Source organism: Mustela erminea, chromosome 19 (genome assembly GCF_009829155.1).
Source record: "Mustela erminea isolate mMusErm1 chromosome 19, mMusErm1.Pri, whole genome shotgun sequence".
NCBI classification, from domain to species: domain Eukaryota; kingdom Metazoa; phylum Chordata; class Mammalia; order Carnivora; family Mustelidae; genus Mustela; species Mustela erminea.
The window spans coordinates 46,727,229-46,746,339 of record NC_045632.1 but is presented as its reverse complement, the minus strand read 5'-3'; the positions used below and the strand labels follow the sequence as shown (position 1 = coordinate 46,746,339).

Below are 19,111 nucleotides of genomic sequence, written 5' to 3'. Positions count from 1 at the left end.
GTGAGTTGGGATCACTGTGAGGCATGCTCTACACTACCTCCCCCAGTTCTCCAGAGGGGCTGAATCCGAGGTGCCCATGGTAGTGATCTTAATACTGATTTTCTTTATAGGGTTCCTGTCTTTCTTTGACTCACTTCTCCACTCTCTCTCTGGGATCACCTCTTGAATTGACTACTTTACATTCATCGACTTGTCTTAGGCTCTGCTGTTGGGAAATTCAGCCTTACACAGAAGCCTGATGCTGCTGTGCAACCAAGTATTTGGGGAAAATTGGCAGAATGCCTAGAGTAATTTTTTCCAATGTTTTCCCAGCTTGAGATCATTTTCAGTGACTGCTATTTACCAGATCCCACATCAATTATCCCCCTCCTCCTTAGTAGTTGAGACTTGACTTCATTTGGGACAGCAGTGCATGTCACTGAAATACATTTCCTTGGCTTCCTAAGAACTAGCTGTAAGCCACGTGACTAACTCTGGCCAACGATACATAAATGAAAGTATTGTGTGGGACTTCTGAAAAGTGTCCTTAAAAGAGAAGAGCGTGTCTTTTTTTCCCCCCACCTCCTTCCCTGCCCTATCCTATTTGGAACAATAAGTGATGGCTGGAGCTCTAGCAGCCACCTTAGGAGATCTAGAAAATGGAAGTTTTGAACTGATGATGGTAGACCGAAAAGGGAGGACCCTAGGTACTTGATGACACATGCAGTTCCTGTAACATTCCTAGACCACCTATCTCCATCCTTCTTCTATATGTCAGAGAAATAAACTATCTAAAGCCACTATTACCTTGGGGTTTTCTGTTACATGCAGCCAAATGGAATACAAGCTAATTCAGGGTTGCTCTATCCAAGCTGGACTCTTGTTTTAAGAACTGGTCAGTTTTAGCCCAACCCTGCTTTAGTTTTATTTAACTATGGTTTATGTTCATAGACTTTGCCCTCAATTATACTTTGTAGGATAGCTTTTCTCTGTTTCTTTCCCTTCCAATCCTTTTCAGCAAATTCTCATAACATTCCCTTTTTAAAAAATTCTACATTCTGTAAGTCCTCAAAAAGCCCCTGGAATTACTCCTTAAGCAACAGCACCATCTTGGACAGTCCTTGGAATTTTATCTCTAAAGGCAAAGAAGAAAATGCTCAGGGAAGCTGTCTGTCTCACTCCTTAGAGCCCATAGTTTCACTGCTGCTAGTGCTACCATTGCTCAACTGGTTTAAATTCTATAGTTTTGGTCTTTGGAATTTACTCGGAATTCCACAAGGATTCTCTTTCTGGTTTAAAAAAAATACTATCTTGGGACATGAATGGAAATGAATGTTCAGAATATACTTGAGTCTATATGATCTAAAACTCCAGCCTGAAAAAAAATGACCAATCTGGTACTCTCAGTGATTGACTCAGACTCAATGTCTGGTTATCTTATCAGCTATCCAAATGCTAGGAATTTTTATATTATCAAAATCTGGTTTTTCTAAAAATGGTTCATTTAATAGACTTTATACGTTTTTTATAACCCTCAGAGACCTAGAGTCTTTTGCATTTAAATTGCAATGATAATAGGATGGAAATGATGGACCTATAAGCAATACCCCCCCCCAACACACACACATCACATCACATGTCCCAGGTACACTGATACCGGAGCTCTCACCCAATTATGCCATTTTCTTTAGTTTTCTCTGTTCAGCTTCAATAAGATTAAGAGTTAAAGAGGGGAAGTTGATAAAACCTGCTCAAGATGTTGAGAAGCTCTCTCCTGTAAGGCCAGTGTCTGCTTTCTAGTAGGTATGGCCTGATTTCAGTGGGTACCTGGGCTCAGGAGACATTTCCATAGTTATTCTATCTATACCTCATCTTCTTTCAGTTTGCAGTGATGGTGGAGAAGAACCAGGTCAGAAGTCTGCTTCTCTAGGACAGACTGATACTGCAGGAGGGAACAGTAAGAAGTCTGCAGCTCCTCTGTGCGGAACTCCAGTTCTTGCTGAAGGGCTAGCAATTTTTTCTTGAGTTGTTGGAGTTGTCTCAGATGGCACTGTTTACTGGGCTCAAACTCCATCCGCGACTCCTGGAATGCTAATGCTTGTTTCTTATTCTGCAATTGAGATAGAATATATCGGGAGAAATACCTTTAGGTTGTCATTTTGTCAAAGAATACATTCATTCTTTGATTTTTTTTCATTTGTTCCACCATTGACATCCATCTCTCCGTCCTTTCATCCACACGCATTTGGTAAACCTTTCACTCTATCTACGCTGAAACATCATTTTGTATTTCTATCCTATAAGGAGGACTTGAAAGAAGAAAAAAAATCCTACTTCTTTCCTACGAGTTAGAGGTTAAAAGTTTATACACTCATATTACTCAGGCCAGAAGAAAAAACATACACCTAAAGGACCTAGAAAGTAACATAAAAATACACACAATAATGTGATTTTTTTTTTTGTCTTCACATTTAAAGATAACCCAATTGATCTAGAACACAATGGAATTCTGTTCAGTTTTTGGGCTAAAATTGATTTACACTCAGATAAAAGGGCAAACTCTTGGGTGGGCTCTTGGGGAAACAGCTTTCTGGAGTGCTGGCCAATGGGAGGCAGAGATTATTCAGGCACATTGACTCTGTTGTCTCCTCCTGAAGGAAGATGTGACCTTATAGATGCTGTGTGTGTGTGTGTGTGTGAGAGAGAGAGAGAGAGAGAGAGAGAAAGAGAGAGAGAAACAGGGAGATCTCTTCCTGCCAATCCACAATCAGGTTGAAATGCTGCTAGACCCATCTTATATTTTCATTCATTCACTCAATAAACATATGTTGAGCACCTACTTTGTATCAGGTACGCTGTGGGTAGGATACATCCCTGAGTTGTTTATTTCAGTACAGGCGAGGTCTTTGCACTGAAGTTCCTATATTTTCTTGCCCAATAATCTCTGATGACATGTGAAAGAGAGGTGGATGAAGAGGGTGGCCCATGGGCATTCCTTAACTCCCTTCTCTGTTTATAATCCTCCTACCTATTATGTAAAATCCTGTCCAATTTTTGCTCTCCTTCCTCTTTTCCCTGCAAAGCCATCTTTGCACCAATACCATAGACTTTATTGGCATGTCTTTACTATGGCATTTCACATTCTGCTTTGCATTATAGTGACCTCTGTGTATCTTATCTTCTATTAGATTATAAGCCCTGGGAGGGCAGGGGCCATGTCTGCTTCTATAGGACCTAGACTAAAGGTTTATATATAGTTAGGTATTGAAGGAAAGTAGGAAATTAAATAGAGACTAGGCAATCTCACTGGTTCCCCAAAATTGGAACTTGTGGCCTTGGCCTCATTAACAGAGTACTTTCAAACTTTCTAAAAATTAACTTTTTTTTTTTAACAGTTTTAGTGAAGTAAATTTGTATATCACAAAATTGAACCACTCTAAGTATATTGTTCAATGATTTATAGAAAATTTATGGAGTTGTGCAACCATTGTTAGAAACTGGTTTTAGAACTTTTCCATAACCTCAAAAAATTCCATCTTGCCCATTTGTCACTCTTGTTCCTACCCCAGCTCCAGGCAACCACTAATCTCTTAGAGTCTTTCTGCCTCTATGGATTTGCCCTTTCCAGACATATCATATAAATTGAATTGTATAATATGTCATCTTTTGTGTCTGGCTTCTTTCACTTAGCATAATGTTTTAAGGTTCATCCAAGCTATAGCAAGAATCAGTATTTTCTTCTTTTTTATTACTGAATAGTACGAATATACCATATTTTGTTTATCTGTTCACCAGCTGATGAACACTTGGATTGTTTCAGTTTTTGGCTATCATGAATATTGCGGCTATGAGGATTAACATAGTAGCCATGTATGGATGGGATATTTTCCTTTATTTTTTAATTTATTTATTTGACAGAGAGAGATCACAGTAGGCAGAGAGGCAGGCAGAGAGAGAGGAGGAAGCAGGCTCCCTGATGAGCAGACAGCCCAATGCGGGGCTCGATCCCAAGACCCTGGAATCATGACCTGAGCCGAAGGCAGAGGCTTTAACCCACTGAGCCACCCAGGGGCCCCTGGGATATTTTCCTTTAATTAATTTGTTTAGCAAATATTATGGTGCCCCTAGTATGTGTCAAGCACTGTAGTAGGTAATGGGGATATAGAAGTATATAAAACAGACAGAATCCTTGCCTTCATGAGTTTGTATCTATGCGGAGGGGGGAGGCAGCAAGTTAAATAATTATGTAGCAAATTAAAAGGAAAAAGTGCTATGGAGGAGCGTAAAGCAGGGGAAAGAGATGAAGAATGCTTGCATGGAGGCAGCTGTAATACTGAATTAAGTATTTTCATGGGACCACATTGAGAAGATGACATTCGGGCAAAGACTTGAAGGAGGCAGGGAAGGAGCCTGGTGGGGATCCATAGCAGGAACCTTCCTGGGAGAGATAACAGCAAGTGCTAGGGCGTGGGGGGTGTGAGGGGCCTGGTCTTGTCTGAGGAGCCACGTTATTCTGGCTGGAGCGGAGAGAGGAAAGGGGAGAGTGGTGCCAGATGAGGGGAGCACAGAAAGGGAGCTCAACTCCTTTAGGGCCATGTAGGCCATTCTAAAGAACTGAACTTCTCCTTTCAGTGAGGTAAAAGGACATTGGAGGGGAGTGAACAGACAAGTGAAATGATGTCCTTTAGGTGTTACAAAGTACACACCGGCTATGCTACTGAAAGGCAGCTGTAGGGGGGCAAAGGTGAAAGCAGAGAGACCAGCAAGGAGGCTGCTGCAAGAGTCCAGGCAAGAAGTGATGGTGGCATGGACCAAGTTGGAAGTTGGGAGAAATGGCCGGATCATGGATATATTTTGAAAGCAGGTCTCATGGGATTGGCTGCTGTGTTAGATGTGGGATGGTAGGGAATGATGGTTATCCAAGGCAGGATGACTCCAAAATTTTGGTCTGAGTAAATGAAGATAGAGTCTTTAGGAGAGTAATTCTGTTAGAGCTTGGACTGAAAAGAGGGGAAAATCTCTGGGGAGAGAGAGTGGGAGTGGCTCACTTAAGATAAGCGAGGCTCAGCAGAGCTCAGGACCAGAAAGACAACAGCTGATTGTGTCAGTTCATTCTGAATGAGAAGACTGAAAATGGACCACGGTGGTCACCAACAAGAAATCCTAGGCAAAGAGAAGCTGAACTCTTGGCCTGAATATCTGGTGTATGTGGCTGGAGGGAAGTTTTTTTTTTTTTTTAAACATATAATGTATTATTTGTTTCAGGCGTACAGGTCTATGATGCATCAGTCTTACACAATTCACGGCACTCACGATAGCACACACCCTCCCCAATATCCATCACCCCACCCCCCCATCCCTCCCACCCCCCCTCCACTCCAGCAGCGCTCAGTTTGTTTCCTGAGATTAAGAGTCTCTTACGGTTTGTCTCCCTCTCTGGTTTCATCTTGTTTCATTTCTCCCTCCCTTCCCCTGTGGTCCTCTGTCTTGTTTCTCAAATTCCTCATATCAGTAAGATCATACAATAATTGTCTTTCTCTGATTGATGGAAGCTAATGATATTTCTTTCTTAAACAATGCTGATTTTTGTATTTGTGTAGCTGTAATTGCCAACATTTATATTACATGTTTTTAGTTAAATGTTCTCGTTCTTTTCAACATAAGAGTGTTGTTATTCTCACAACTCATCCGTGAAGGGACTTGGGAGGGGCGTTTGTGTGGGTGTTCATGCACACAGTTGTGTATAGGGGATGTTCTTAACAGCCCAAGTCTTCTGACTATACAGGTAAGATGAGAGGTGGGAAAAAACTATTAGGAAAAAAACATGGTTAAGAATAAATACCTAATAAGTATTAGGTGGTCCTAATAAGGCTAGGACTAAAGCAAAGGAGTGAATGTCATGGGGTAGGGCTAATTCAGAGGACTTTATTTTAATGAAGCAGATATCCAATAAAATCCTTACCAAATTATGCTTAAATTCTGTTTTTCTTGGGTTTGTGGAAGTTGACTTGATCTCTGACAATTAAGAAACTGGATTCTTGGTCCCTCAAGGACTTGTGTGTGACTGATGATTTGGACCCGCCTCTCCACTGATGGACAGTCATCAGTTGAAAACTAAATGTGGTCTCTTCATTGTTCATTCTTTCTTAGCTTCACCTTATTTTCATATCCCTGTTTTCTCTTCATTATACAAAAGAATGAAAGAAGAGCTTTTTTTTTTTGAAAACCCCTTTCTTTAGGGCTTCCCCTCTAGTATGTGGTAGGTACATCATCTGTTCTTAGGTGTGTTTGTAATTGTTCTTTGCTTAAAAGACACATGTCTTTTCCTATGTGTATAAAGCTTAGTGACCTGTCAGTGATACTGTGAACTGCTTATAACTTCTCTTCCCCAGAAGTTATGATGAATATTTTGGGTTTAATTTTGGTTTGAGGTAACATGATAGACCAGCCAGATGATGAGAGTTCATCCAAATCTTCCAGTACAGGGCAAACACAGCACCTAACCAAATCTGTCTGGTTATAAAGATTCAAGAAGTGCTCACATATGCAGAGAAACTAGAGTTTCCTTGGATGAGAATTTTAAACATTTGTACACTATAGATACCTGTGAGTTTAGAGAAACCAAGTTTCAAAGTCTTGGAGAAATTCTTAGACTTATTTGAGACCTATTAATTTCTACTTGTTTCTTGCTAAGTACTCAAAAGATTCTTTTTCTTAATTGTAAATGAATAGAAAATGACATGCTATGGATTAAACCTACATTTCATTCATATATATGTGCCAGAGAGCACTGTGATAAAGGCATCAGTACATTTCCTATTATTTCTTTGTCTCCCTTTTTAAAAGTTTTCTTTCCAAGGAAGACAGACATTTTATTAGATTCTACTTTGACCTTTAAACTGAGATTTGGAGAAAATGAGCAAGTTGGAAGTAATCTTCCAGAAGTGAGGTTAGTTCTTGAAGTTACCATCCAGAGATGGACTTGATTCTGGAGGCTGGCCCATCTTGTTTCTCAGATAAATTTCTCTCCAGGCCTGAATTGTCTTAAAGGATGGAGAGCACTGGCCACAAGTAGGAACTTGTTCTCATATTTAGTCAATTTTTTGGCCATACTTATGGTCAAAGAGATTATAGCTATTGCTCTTTCCTTGCCTATGTGGCTACTTGATCACAGAAGGAAATTAATTGGCCTGGCATGATTTGCCTTTTGAGAAGTCACTTTGGTTTCTACCCAATACTTTGCGCTTTTCAAGTTGATGCTAATTGATTGATGTTAAGTTCTATATTTTCCCCGATATTGAAGTTAAGCTGACAGGTCTATAATTACCAGGATTGTCCTTTTTCCCTTTTTAAAAAGATGAGCACTTCATTTACCCTTTTTCAGTCTACAGGGACTTTCTTTATCCTCTTGAGTTCTCAAAAATAATCGCTAGCAGCTATGTAATAACACCTGCCAATTCCTTAAGTACTCTTCAAAGTATGTCATCAGGTCCTGCTGATTTGCCTAAAGCCGGCTTTTCAAAATACTTTTTAACCATTTTATTCCCTATTCTAGTTTGTGCTAATTCTCTTCTGTCTCAGATTGGCATTGCTCTGGTAACTGGATCCCTGCTGATTTTCCCCCTTCATTTAAGAACTGAAAGTCTCATCATTCCCCAGTCATTGTCATGAACTTCTTTCCCTATCTTTGAGGTGTTAGGTGAGATATTTTCCCTGTAACCCTGGTTTAGCCTTTTACCACTAGATAGGTTTATCAGTTACTTTTTACATTCTCTACCAAGTACTTTTTTTATATTGGTAGAGTGTAGAACTAGGTGTTTAAGTGATGTGCATTTCTTTTGGATACATCTTCATCCCTTAGACATTTTTCTCATCTGTGATCTCTTCTTACCAGAGAGTCCCTTTAAGGGGTGGGGGAAAGCTCTTCATTTTGGAATAATTTTAGATTTGCAGAAAAATTGCAAAAGTAGTAGATAGAGTTTCCATATACTCTTCACCTATCTTTCCCTAAGGTTAGTATTTTATGTAATTGTGGTACATTTGTCCTACTAGGAAATTAACATTGGCAGGTTATTATTACCTAAAGTACACCTTCATTTGGAGTTTATCAGTTTTTCCACTAATGTTTGTTTGTTTATTTGTTTCTGTTCTAGGATCCAATCCCAGATCTTCCATTGCACTTAGCAGTTCCATTAAAAAATTTTTTTTCATTTCTAATAACTCAAAGTGATATTTCTGTGTCCTAATTTCCATCAAGGATATATTAACCCATATTTGACCAGTGACTTTTATCTTCAGAAATCAAGCTTCTTTACATAGTTTAATGCTAAGAATAGTGTCCTTCATCTACTTCAAAGATGAGGTTGACAATCTGGGCTGTCCTAAATCTCAGGGTATTCTCCCCAGGCCACCACCAGGGCCAAAGCTGTCTGGGCAATTGCTCAGACAGACCCTTCTTTTTCTAATTTGCTCATTCTTATATTATGATATCTCTGTTGTTCTTTTCTCCTTTCACTCTAATCGAGGCACTCTTTGGTTCCTGGACAGGGCCAGAACTACCGTGGGGCATGTGATGTGCAATTTTTCAGGAGGCATTCCGCCTCAGGGTGGGGCAAGCTCAGGGCTGGCCCATGATGGGGGAGAACCCTGTCAATGCTGAACCCTAGTACTTCATTTGCTTCACCCTCATCTTATCTCTGTTCCTGGGTTTTGGAGCACAACATATTCTTGGTTTACAAGGTTACCCACCCCCTGCCTGCCATCCCTGTATTTACACATAACATCTGATCATAACATCTGATGTAGTCTTTTAATTTTCTCTCCTAACCGTAGTTCTGAACTATGACCTCTGCCTCATTTCTCCATATCCTTGTTAGATATTAGTCAAAAATTTCAGAAAGTCTTGGGTTTCCCCTCTGTTCCCACATTACATTTCCTTGTAGAGGGCAGATCTTGCAGGGATTTTCTGAGTGGATGAGTATAAGTCTACATCTAATTGTGTATTTGTATGCATAGTCTGCAATTTAAATTCTGCACTAAGTGCTAGGAAAAAAAGAGCCTGTTTTAAAGCTTATTTCAAGCTGTTAGACCTTCTTCTGGGCAATTAGAATAATAAAATGCGATTTAATGCCTTTCTCCTTCCAAGTTGCTAGGTACGTTTATAAGCCACATGGCTTTCCCTGACTGGGGGAATAAATAAACTTGGACAGCAATGGTGAAAATATCTTAAAATGTTAATATTTAGAAAGAAGTAAATCATGGTAATATTTTCCCTGAGATCCATTTAGGAAAACCGATGGATTTTCCTGTGTTTGTGACCTCCTGGGAAAAGGACAGTAACACTCAGTAGGATAAGGTGGAATTGCTTTGTTGGTAGCATTTTTAGGGCATTGCAGAAGACCAATCTGTGGTTTCTATAGGGAGGTGGTAAGTCCTGGAAGAACTCTAACAGACACAGTTAAGAGAGACCAGATCCTTGACCACAAATGTGGAAGACAGTGGAATCTTACACAGCAGCCAAGGCTAACTTGGGGGTCTGGTTGACAGGTCTGTGCAACTGGTTCCTGCTTCATGTTTGCCAAAGACTCAAGTCCCTAAAAGGAAATGAAGGCTGCAAGTAAGGCATTCTTCCAAACTCAAAGATTTATGGGGATAAACTTAGTGACCGGTTTAAAGACCCTAGCACTAGAATTTCCAAAGAGAGAAAACCTCCGGCTGACATGAAGTTGCCCCAGCTGATGAACTCCCTAGCCTACAGTTAAGTATTAATCAAAAAAGATGATCGTGCTCCTGTTTACACACGTGCAGGGCAAGTGTTACTGAGTATCTGGGCTCCCACACCTCTGACAAGGGAAGGAGTGTCCAGTAGGAGTTTGCATGGGAAGTGATCTTGGGAAACGGTGGAGAAATGAGACAAGGAAAGGAACGGAGCCTCAGAAGGGCGCGTTATCAAGCTAGTGCCCACGTTGGGCAGCTGACGTAGGATCCTATTGAGGAACACCAGGAAAGAGCATGTGTGGGGTGTTCCATGACTGAGGGGCAAGAGTGATAGGTTATTTAACCACCTCCCCGTCAGTCATTGGTAGAGGACTGCTTTTGCGGGCATCAGTCATTCTGCATTTGAGCTTGACTGGTGACCAGGTTCCTGCATCAAAAGGAACTTGTAGGCCAAGAGCTGCCGATGGGGCAACCAGATCACTGCTGCACTGATGAGCAGTGACACCTCTGAGCAAGTGGGACAGTTGTGATTTCCATGGTTGACTAGAAGTTTGTCTAAAATCCATTAGGAGAAGTTACTCTCCTTACATAACTATGATTTGGTCTTTTCAGGGCCATGGACCTCAGGAGCTGCAAATCCAGGTGTGAAAGGCCAGATAAGGAAAAGACAGGGCCTCAGATGTAGATGACCTTGGAGATAGCTAAATGGAAAAATCTTGAGGGCAGGGATGGGGTTTTTGTGTGTGTATGTGTGTGTGCTGCAGTGTAAGTGTGTTTAATTCTCTCTCATTGCCTGGTCAATCAATGCTCTTGAATGACTAGTGGAAGAATTTTCTGTTATTGCTCCTAAGGGAGCAGAGGTGAAAGTTGAGGGAACAGAAGTGGGTAGCAGCCGCTGAATCCCTTACGTGGTTGTCGCTCATCATCGCCTCCTCCACGCAGAGCTGATTCTCCTGCAAGGTCTTCCCCTGTCTCTTGCAAACATCGTGCAGATTTTTGATGTCAACTTGCAGGCTCAAGAGCTTGTTGTTCAGGCTGCTCACTTCTCTGTCTCTCTCCCCAGCCTGGGCAGTCAGAAAAACAAAAGCATCAATTATAAACTATCAAGAAAATGCTTACTTTCGTTCACTTAACTGGTTGACAGAGACTTTAAATTTGCTGGAAATTTGTCCGTCAACTCTTAGCTGTTATTACTCACCCAGTGTAACATTTACACAGTATCCATTTGCGAGGTGTCTGAGCGCTCTGCATTATTCAGACAATTACTTATTTACATTAATTAATCTTCACCCACTGCTGTGGGGACATCGCAGACACTTCCCCTGTTTTTCAAGAGGAAGTCAGTGCCTAGAATAATTCCAGGCACCTAGCAGACTGTCTATAAATATTAATGGCTCTGCCACCGATGAAATGAACATAGTGAGATGTCAAATGAACCTGTCAGGACTACAGTGAATCAGTGATGGAGTTGATGTCGATTCTGAAGTGTCTTAACTTTCTCTTCTTACCCACTAAACCAAAAGACCTCCCTTCCCTGTAAACCTAGTGCTTGCTTTTCTGTGGAGATGTACACGAAGGAAAATAAAAGCAAAATCACTGATTGCATAAGATAATTTGCCTTTGATTACAAGTGAAAAGATTAGCTAATTACAGGTAGGTCAGAATGGAAATTAATGATCAAGAACAAAATAGAGAGTGTGGCACAGCAATTTGGGTGAGCTGTGGTAAGAAAGTGGATTCGCCATCACAGAAGGATGCCACCTTCCACTCCCAGTGTTCTGGGTGGTAACGGTATGAAAAGAAATTATGAAGAAGCCCTTTGTGAACCTGTCCACTGCCTTAGTCCTATCACTGTGCAGACGCTTCATAACACTCAAGAGGGCAGGTCCTACCACCTCTGAGTTTTAGATGCTGGAGCCGAGGCAGCTGCTTTTATGGTAGATCCTTGCCTTATTATTAGATTAGCCAAAGCAGGCTCTTTGGTGAAGATTCCTGGCATGTATTAAAGAAACACTCCAAGAGAAATCAACAAGGAAGTGGAGGAAAGCAGGACTAGGAAAGAGGGAGAAACCAGTGAGGGCATGATTTCAGACAAAGTCCTGCAGGCAGTAGCTTCAGCCTGATCCCAGAGGGAACTCTGGAGTGAAAGTTACACCTCAGAGCTCGTCTTGATTAGTTGCAAAAGCTGGGCTGTCAGACTCATTATCAGTCAGTCAGTGGCTAAGGGCTGCCTTGTGGGATGTAAGCTCCCAAGGATTTCCAGCTCTCTGCTCTTATGAGGAAAGTGACCCCACTAGCCCAAAGGCAATTCTTCTAAGAGAGTTTCAGGTGCAAAAGTACACAGAAGCCATGGGTGCACAGAAATGGTAAAGTGATCCAAACGACAGTACCCAAGGTCCCCTAGCTGGTTAGCAGCAGAATGAGGAGAGTTCTGCTCTTCTGACCCTATAGCCAATGATCTGCCACCATATTCCACTGATTGCTTTGGCTTCTTAAATATACGAGCTACATAACTCTCATTCCTAGGGGAGCTGGAGACCTGATATGGACATCGTAAATCAAGCCTTACCGGACAGGTCAGTTTAAGAGACCTCTGCACAAGGCCGAGGGGGCCAGAGGATAACCACGAGAATCGGACACCACAATGTCAGAGTATTCGGAATTCAGAAGGTTTCCCAGAAGTGCTGCTGTCTCAGCTGATTTATTTCTTCATTTCCATTTAGTACCTGGATTTTTTTTTTTTTAACCACTTTACAGTTTAATTAGGTTAACGGCATGGCTCTGTCATTAAAAGGATTTCATTATCTCAAAACTCTCTCTCTTCCTCCCGTACCTTGTTCCTCACTTTCAGAAAAATAACAGTGGATGTCAACTGCCCCAAGCATGTAATTACCATTACTACAATTTACCAGGGACTCTCTTAAGAGAATGTGTGTAGAGTAGCTTTAAAAAATGGTGTATGGGCACTGTTTTCTAACTAGAAAACAAAATCCTTGACCTGAAAAGGAGCAGCAGCTTGATACTAGCGCTTTAAATTTCTTTTCTCATTGCTGCCACGCTGGGAATAGGGAATAGAGGCTCTCTGGAGGTTGGGACCCTAGGGATCTCTTCCCTTCTTGCCCCAGGACTCTTCGGCATCTAAGAGCAGATTAGGTGACAATACAATGCCTGTTCTATGGAAGTGTCAAATGTTCTATACTCTTGCCTTACTGCTGAATATATGCATTTTAAAGTGAGGACCATGTCACCAGATTGTTCCATATGGAGCCTGACACACTGTGGACTCATTAACAAAGTAGCAATGATATACAACTTGAGCCTCTCCAACTTAAAAGCTCAATGCCCTCCCTCTGTCAGGCCAATAAAAAACCCTTCTCCCTTCAGTTTTAGATGTCTTCTGAGCAGAAGCCTGCTTGGCCCCATTCTAATGCAGCAACAGGACTTCAGAATTGGATTTTAATGTAGATGATCTCATCTAATTTGGACAGTAGCATTGACTCAGAGTCTCTGAGGCAATTTCTTCATTCAGAAAATAAGAGGCTTGGAATAAATAATTCTTTCTTTGAGGATTCTGTAAACCAATTGAATAACAAATGTGTTTTGTTGGATGTCAAATGAAATTTGCTTTTGAAATCAAAGCCTAACCATTCATTTTAAAAGTCCAGATCATAAAGAGTTTTTAAAAAAATTTATCAGAACAGGTGTGAAAATGTTAGGAGAACAATGAGGTGACTTTCATGCAAAACAAAGTATTTTTTACTGCTGGTAAGAAGAGGATGCGCTCACCTCAGAACTCCAGAGTGTTCTGGAGGCAAGTGTTTCTGAGGTTCCAGTAAACCTAATTTCTTGCTAATATCTTGCACAGAGGTCACTGTACACTATTTCTAATCCTATCTATTTTATGAAGGCTAAATTCCAGGCAGATGCCTTTTGAGTATCAATATGTGGCAGGAATTGATTTAATCCGACATTTCATCAGTCAAAGCTCTGTTACCAGTACTGGGGCATGAGAGGAGCTGAGAGTCATAATACTGACCCTCAGGCACCATCTGATCCTGTCCTAGATCTGAAGTCATTAATGATGGCTGAAATCACAAGCCTCTGCTCCTAGGTGAGTTTTCACTTATGCAAGTGACGCTCTTAGATACCCTAGTTTTGCTTAGATGAGGTTGGGACCTGGTTACTGCTTAAAGGCATGTGACATCAGCAACAGCTACCAAGTGCTGGCAAAGTGGTGAGTGCTCGTACTGTGGTTTCATCATGATAGTTATTGGAAAATAGATTGTTTACTGAAGCAAATTTTCTGTATTGATTCAACGGGTCTTTTTCAAAGAGCATGTCTTCTCGAACATATATTTCCAAGGATAGGAAGAAATTTTGCTCTAGACTTCAAAGTATTGACACATAGTCTTGTCCTTCCTCTTGGAGGAAGCTGATGTTAAATTGAGGCTTGTGACTCACAAGCACTCTCAGAAGTCAAGAGCGTTACAAATTTTTAAGATGGCAGCAGTCCCTCAGGATTTGGTACCTGAACAAGAAAGCTTGGGTGGCAGTTTCCAGGAGTCAACCAACGACACCATAAAAGTCATCATCTGTGGGAAATTATCTTTTTTTTTTTTTTTTTAAATCTGAGGATAAAGGCAAATCTTTAACAAACAATGGAAAACTACTTTTAACCGCTACTACCATTCATTCAGAATGTATCAATTTCTCATGAGAGGTATGTTTTAAAAAGCATAAAACCTTAAAAATCATCATTGCTTCAGGAATCTTTACATTTTACTTATGTAATAAGAGTTTACAGTTATCTATAGTAATTTCAAGCACTGTTATCAATATTACTAACTTGATTTCTGAGTTTACTTTACCATCAATAGAAACATAGCAGTTTTTGATTACTTATAATGGGAGTTAATGGGCACTTATACAAGGTTTTGCCTGTGAGCAAAAATTTTGGAACCAATTTTGTTCATCTAGTGAAGAATGAGTATATTTTATTGTGTTCTAAACTCTTTTAAAAATTGGCATACTGCATAAATATATGGGTTAGGATACACATGGCATACGGCAGTGGTCCGCCACCTCTGGAATACGGGCTGATTTTTATTGGCATTTGGGCAGTTGCTATATACTTTTCTCTATCATATCCTTGGGAGAAATTATTTTACCAGAAAGTAAGCTCCACGAGAACATGGATCTTTCTCTCTTTTGTTCACTGCTTTATCCTCAGCCTCTAGAACAATGCCTGGCACATTGAAGGTGGTCCAAAGATATCAACTGAGTGAAGAAATGCCCTTCTAGAAAATCCATACCTAATCTTTGTTCCCTGCAGAACATGCAGCAAATCCAGGGAAAGAGGTGAAACATCTCTTTTAGAAAGTATTCATCTCTTGATAGGGGGTCTGTTGAAAGCATATGTCATGTGGGACAATCCTATACTACCCTAAACATCCCCCCTTAAATGCTTTTTGGAACAAGTCAGGGAACAGGTAAACACAGCTTGACCAAAATATTAGACTAATTAGAACACTCCATTTCCATATCATTCCAGTTAGAGAGACAATGCTTGCAACAATAGCCACTACTTTTTAAATGCTTCCTACGTCCCAAGAACTAGTGTTTTACATGTGGTATCTTACTTAATCCTCACAGCAAACCTTTGAGAGGGGTGTTAATTATTCATATTTTCTACATAAGGGAAAGGAAGGTCCCAAAGGGTAAGTAACATGCCTGATATTATACTACTATTAGATATGGACCCCAACCCATCCTAGCTCACGTCTGGGCTTTTAAACACTATTATCTGCTGCCCACCTCTGTTTGTGATATTCTGGGATTGTTATTCCTAGAATTTTTAATCATGAAACTTGAGAAAGAAGTTCACTGTAACATAGGTTCACCTCCCTGTGTGTAGGAGAGTTAGGAGCCTTACCTCATCTTTCATTTCCTTGGCACCTCTCAATTCTCCTTTAAGCTTTAGCATTTTCTGAGCTTTGTTATAAACCTGCAAAAGTCCAAGAATTTAAGATGGTAAAAGTAGAAATGAGTCTGGACTTTTAAAGATTTTCTCATCTGGATCCACGCTGTCAGCAGGGAGCTTGGAAAAATTTCCTGAACTGTTAGCAATACCTACTTGTCTGTCCATCTGTGTTTTCAAAAGTGTGTTAACACCTTCACCAGACAGACAGAATTAAGGGTTTACATCTTTTCCCAAAACTAACACTTGGTGGACTAAATAATTTCTGAATTCACAGTTTCTTGGAAAGTAAGAGTCCTGAGATGATCTTACTTTCTGATTTAAGTATTCAATGGCTCAAATATAGTTAACATTATGTACTAATTATGAAGACAGAACGTGCACAGCCCACCTTCTTTCTCAATATAACCCTGGGAAGTAGTTATTATTACGATATTTGTTTAAGGAGGAAACTAGTCCAGAGAGGCTAAGTGACTTACCCAAGGTCACATGAGCTGTCTTACTATTCCTTGAGAAGCTGTCATTAATTTGTAACTGTTACTTTGGAGATACCTGATGATGTGGTGTTTTTCAAAGCATCAGTTTACTGGAATGTGGTGCTTGTAAAGTTATGAAACTTGTAGAGGGTGAGAATTATCCATATAAAAAGTCTCAAGGAAAACCAAAGTTTTTTTGCATATGTATGTGTGTACTTAGGTACAGGATGATGTTTTTCAGGTCATAATGCTCTTACTCATTAAAGTAATCTAATTTATTATATTTTTCACTCTACAAATTTCCACTAGGCACTTACCTGCAGAATAGTTCCAAGAATGAGAAGCTATCAAAATACTCATTCTTTGTAATGAACCACATCCTCCACCCCTAATATAAGCCAAGAGGAAGAAAGAATGCTGGTGAGACATGGAATTCGGAATGTTTTGTGGGGTTGTGTTCTGGTATGTTGCATTGTTTACTCTCTTTAGTCTTTGTGCACAGAGATGCATCATGGGAGTGGGGATTTAGCTCAAGCCTACTCAGTTGGGAGAGGCCGGGTGATGTTGCAGGAACAAACATCCCCCAAATCTCAGTGACTTAAAACCATGCAGGTTTCCTTCTCACTGTGCTACATGTCCTTTATGACTCAGCTGGGGCTGCTCTTCATTCTCCTCAGCTGGTAGAACCTCCTCTAGTATGTTGCCTGTTGCCACGGCAGCAGAGGGAGAACACACTGGTTCTTAAAGCGGAAGCTGACACACTTCACTTCTGCTCATAGTTCATTGGCCAAAACAAGTCACATGGCTATGCCTGACTTCTTCCTTTATGCCTTAAAGGAAATAATGGTGAATGTCACAGATGATGTCGACATTGGGTGTCTTAGCTGGTCGTACTGCTGTAACAAAATACCACAAACTGGGTAGCTTCTTTTTTTTTTTTTTTAAAGATTTTATTTATTCATTTGACACAGAGAGATCACAAGTAGGCAGAGAGGCAGGCAGAGAGAGAGAGAGGAGGAAGCAGGCTCCCCGCGGAGCAGAGAACCCGATGCAGGACTCGATCCCAGGACCCTGAGATCATGACCCGAGCCGAAGGCAGCGGCTTAACCCACTGAGCCACCCAGGCGCCCCTGGGTAGCTTCTAAACAATGGAAATTTCTCACAGTTCTGGAAATGAGAAATTCTTGACCGGTTTGCTAGAAGATTAAGTATTTGGTGAAGACCCACTTCAGAGACATCTGTTTTTTGTTTGTTTGTTTGTTTTTATTTGTTCTGTTTTGTTTTTGCTGTGACTTTATATGGCTGAAAGGCAAGGGAGTGATCTGTAGTCTATAAGGGAACTAATCCCATTGATAAGGGTTCCCATCTCTTGACCTAATCACCACTCCAAGTCCCCATTTCTTAATACCATCATTTTGGGGATTAGAATTTCAACACGTGAATTGGGGGGGGCACAAACATTTAATCTACTGCACTACACAAATGAGAAGACTAAAAATGTTGTGGTTTAAAAACAGTAAACAGGGCACTAGCCCACCAAACTTTTAAACCTTGTTCAGCACCTAAGTTAAGGAGGAGCCTTTGGAAAGAAAAGCTCTCATCTCTCCAAGGCTTTGTTTCTGGCTCTATAAACTGGGTGGTGGGTGCAAGTGTTGTATTAAATGACCATTGACTTTCCTAGTACTAAGGCTCACTGATTCATTGTTCTACCTTGATGCACATCTTTCTTTAGTCGGAACCATGAATTCAGCCCAAGCATCATACAAAAGTTGGAATGGAACAAATATATCCTTGAGAATAATATTCCTCTACAGGCAGACCTACAGGATGGTCAAGAGATGACTCTTAAACCAAGTGAAATCTTATCCCAAGGCAGAAAAATGACTGTGTAGATTGTGATGATAACATCAGCTACGGAGTTATACAGCTATGGTTGCAAAGGCCTAAAGTATCTGGAAGGAAAAATGGAAGCAGAGGCTCTCTTATTTGCATGAAAAGACATTGGGCTTTACTAAGTAAAGTAAGTGGGAAGAAAAAAAAAGAGGGAACTAAGTTGTGTTCCATGAAGGAGACGTGGGAATCCTGTGAGTCATTAACAACAGCAGTGGGCAATTTGAAAGTGCTTATGATGAATAAAATGGAAGGGTTATATGATAAATTTTCAATGCATTTGACAGTATGGTTTGCCAGATGGACAAGGAAGAGTGCTCTGAGGAAGCTTCAGATGTTTTATAAAATGGTCATGTGAGCCTTCACAACATTCTCTGAGGGGTGTGGCGGGGCCGATATTTTGTGGAGGAGAGAACTCGTTACAGAAGGAGACGCTCCCTACCTGATCCGTGGATTCTGATCTCTGGGTCTAGGACTTGAATGTCTTCTCTCTTCTCAAACGCTTATTCTGTGTCTTCTGTGGTACTATCTCTGCCTCTCTTTTGAGACCTTCCCTTCCTCATGCCTCTTCTCTTCTACTGGCATATCCAATTCTGCCGCATCTGCCCAGGGAACTGCTTTCTTGTATTCAAAAGTTCTGCTCCTTTTATCCTTCCGGCAGGCCTTCCCTTGGTGACAGCTGTGACCAGAAAAACAACAACAACAACAAAACCGGTTGTAGTGAAAACAGAAACTTGGTCAGAGCATCTCAGAGATGTTTGTGCCTCCGGGTAGGCTTCAGCCCACACTCAGAGCACCTTACAGATTTTCAAGAAACACCGAGCACTGTACCTTACATGAATGACTAGTTTAGCAGGTATGAACTCAAGTGTGCAAAGAAAAAGCAACCATTTTTCTATTGTTCAACCCGGTTACTGAACTCCATTTTCATCGAATGTCAGAAAGCAGAATCTTAGTTATTTCTGAGAAAGTGCCATTGTTTTCAGGTTGAAAATAATCAGTCCATGATTCCTTCCACCTTTTTAAAGTCTCTTCAGAGCACACCTAAATTCCGGGGTCCTAGGTTGGAGTC

General features: G+C 40.8%; 1 protein-coding gene across 2 annotated transcripts in view; it reads right to left on the bottom strand.

The window, feature by feature from the left end:
* The window catches only part of PMFBP1 (polyamine modulated factor 1 binding protein 1), a 164,378-nt gene that overhangs the window by 31,618 nt on the left and 113,649 nt on the right, over positions 1-19,111 (bottom strand). The window contains exons 6-9 of one of the 2 annotated variants that reach the window (XM_032323522.1): positions 18,482-18,718; positions 15,629-15,700; positions 10,605-10,760; positions 1,847-2,089 (exon numbers count right to left, since the gene is read on the bottom strand). In XM_032323522.1, the coding sequence (XP_032179413.1) occupies positions 1,847-2,089; positions 10,605-10,760; positions 15,629-15,679 (450 nt within the window). In that variant the 5' untranslated portion in view covers positions 15,680-15,700; positions 18,482-18,718. Of the gene's footprint in view, positions 1-1,846; positions 2,090-10,604; positions 10,761-15,628; positions 15,701-16,466; positions 16,792-18,481; positions 18,719-19,111 lie in introns of those variants that run through there. The other variant, XM_032323523.1, reaches the window with a different exon arrangement.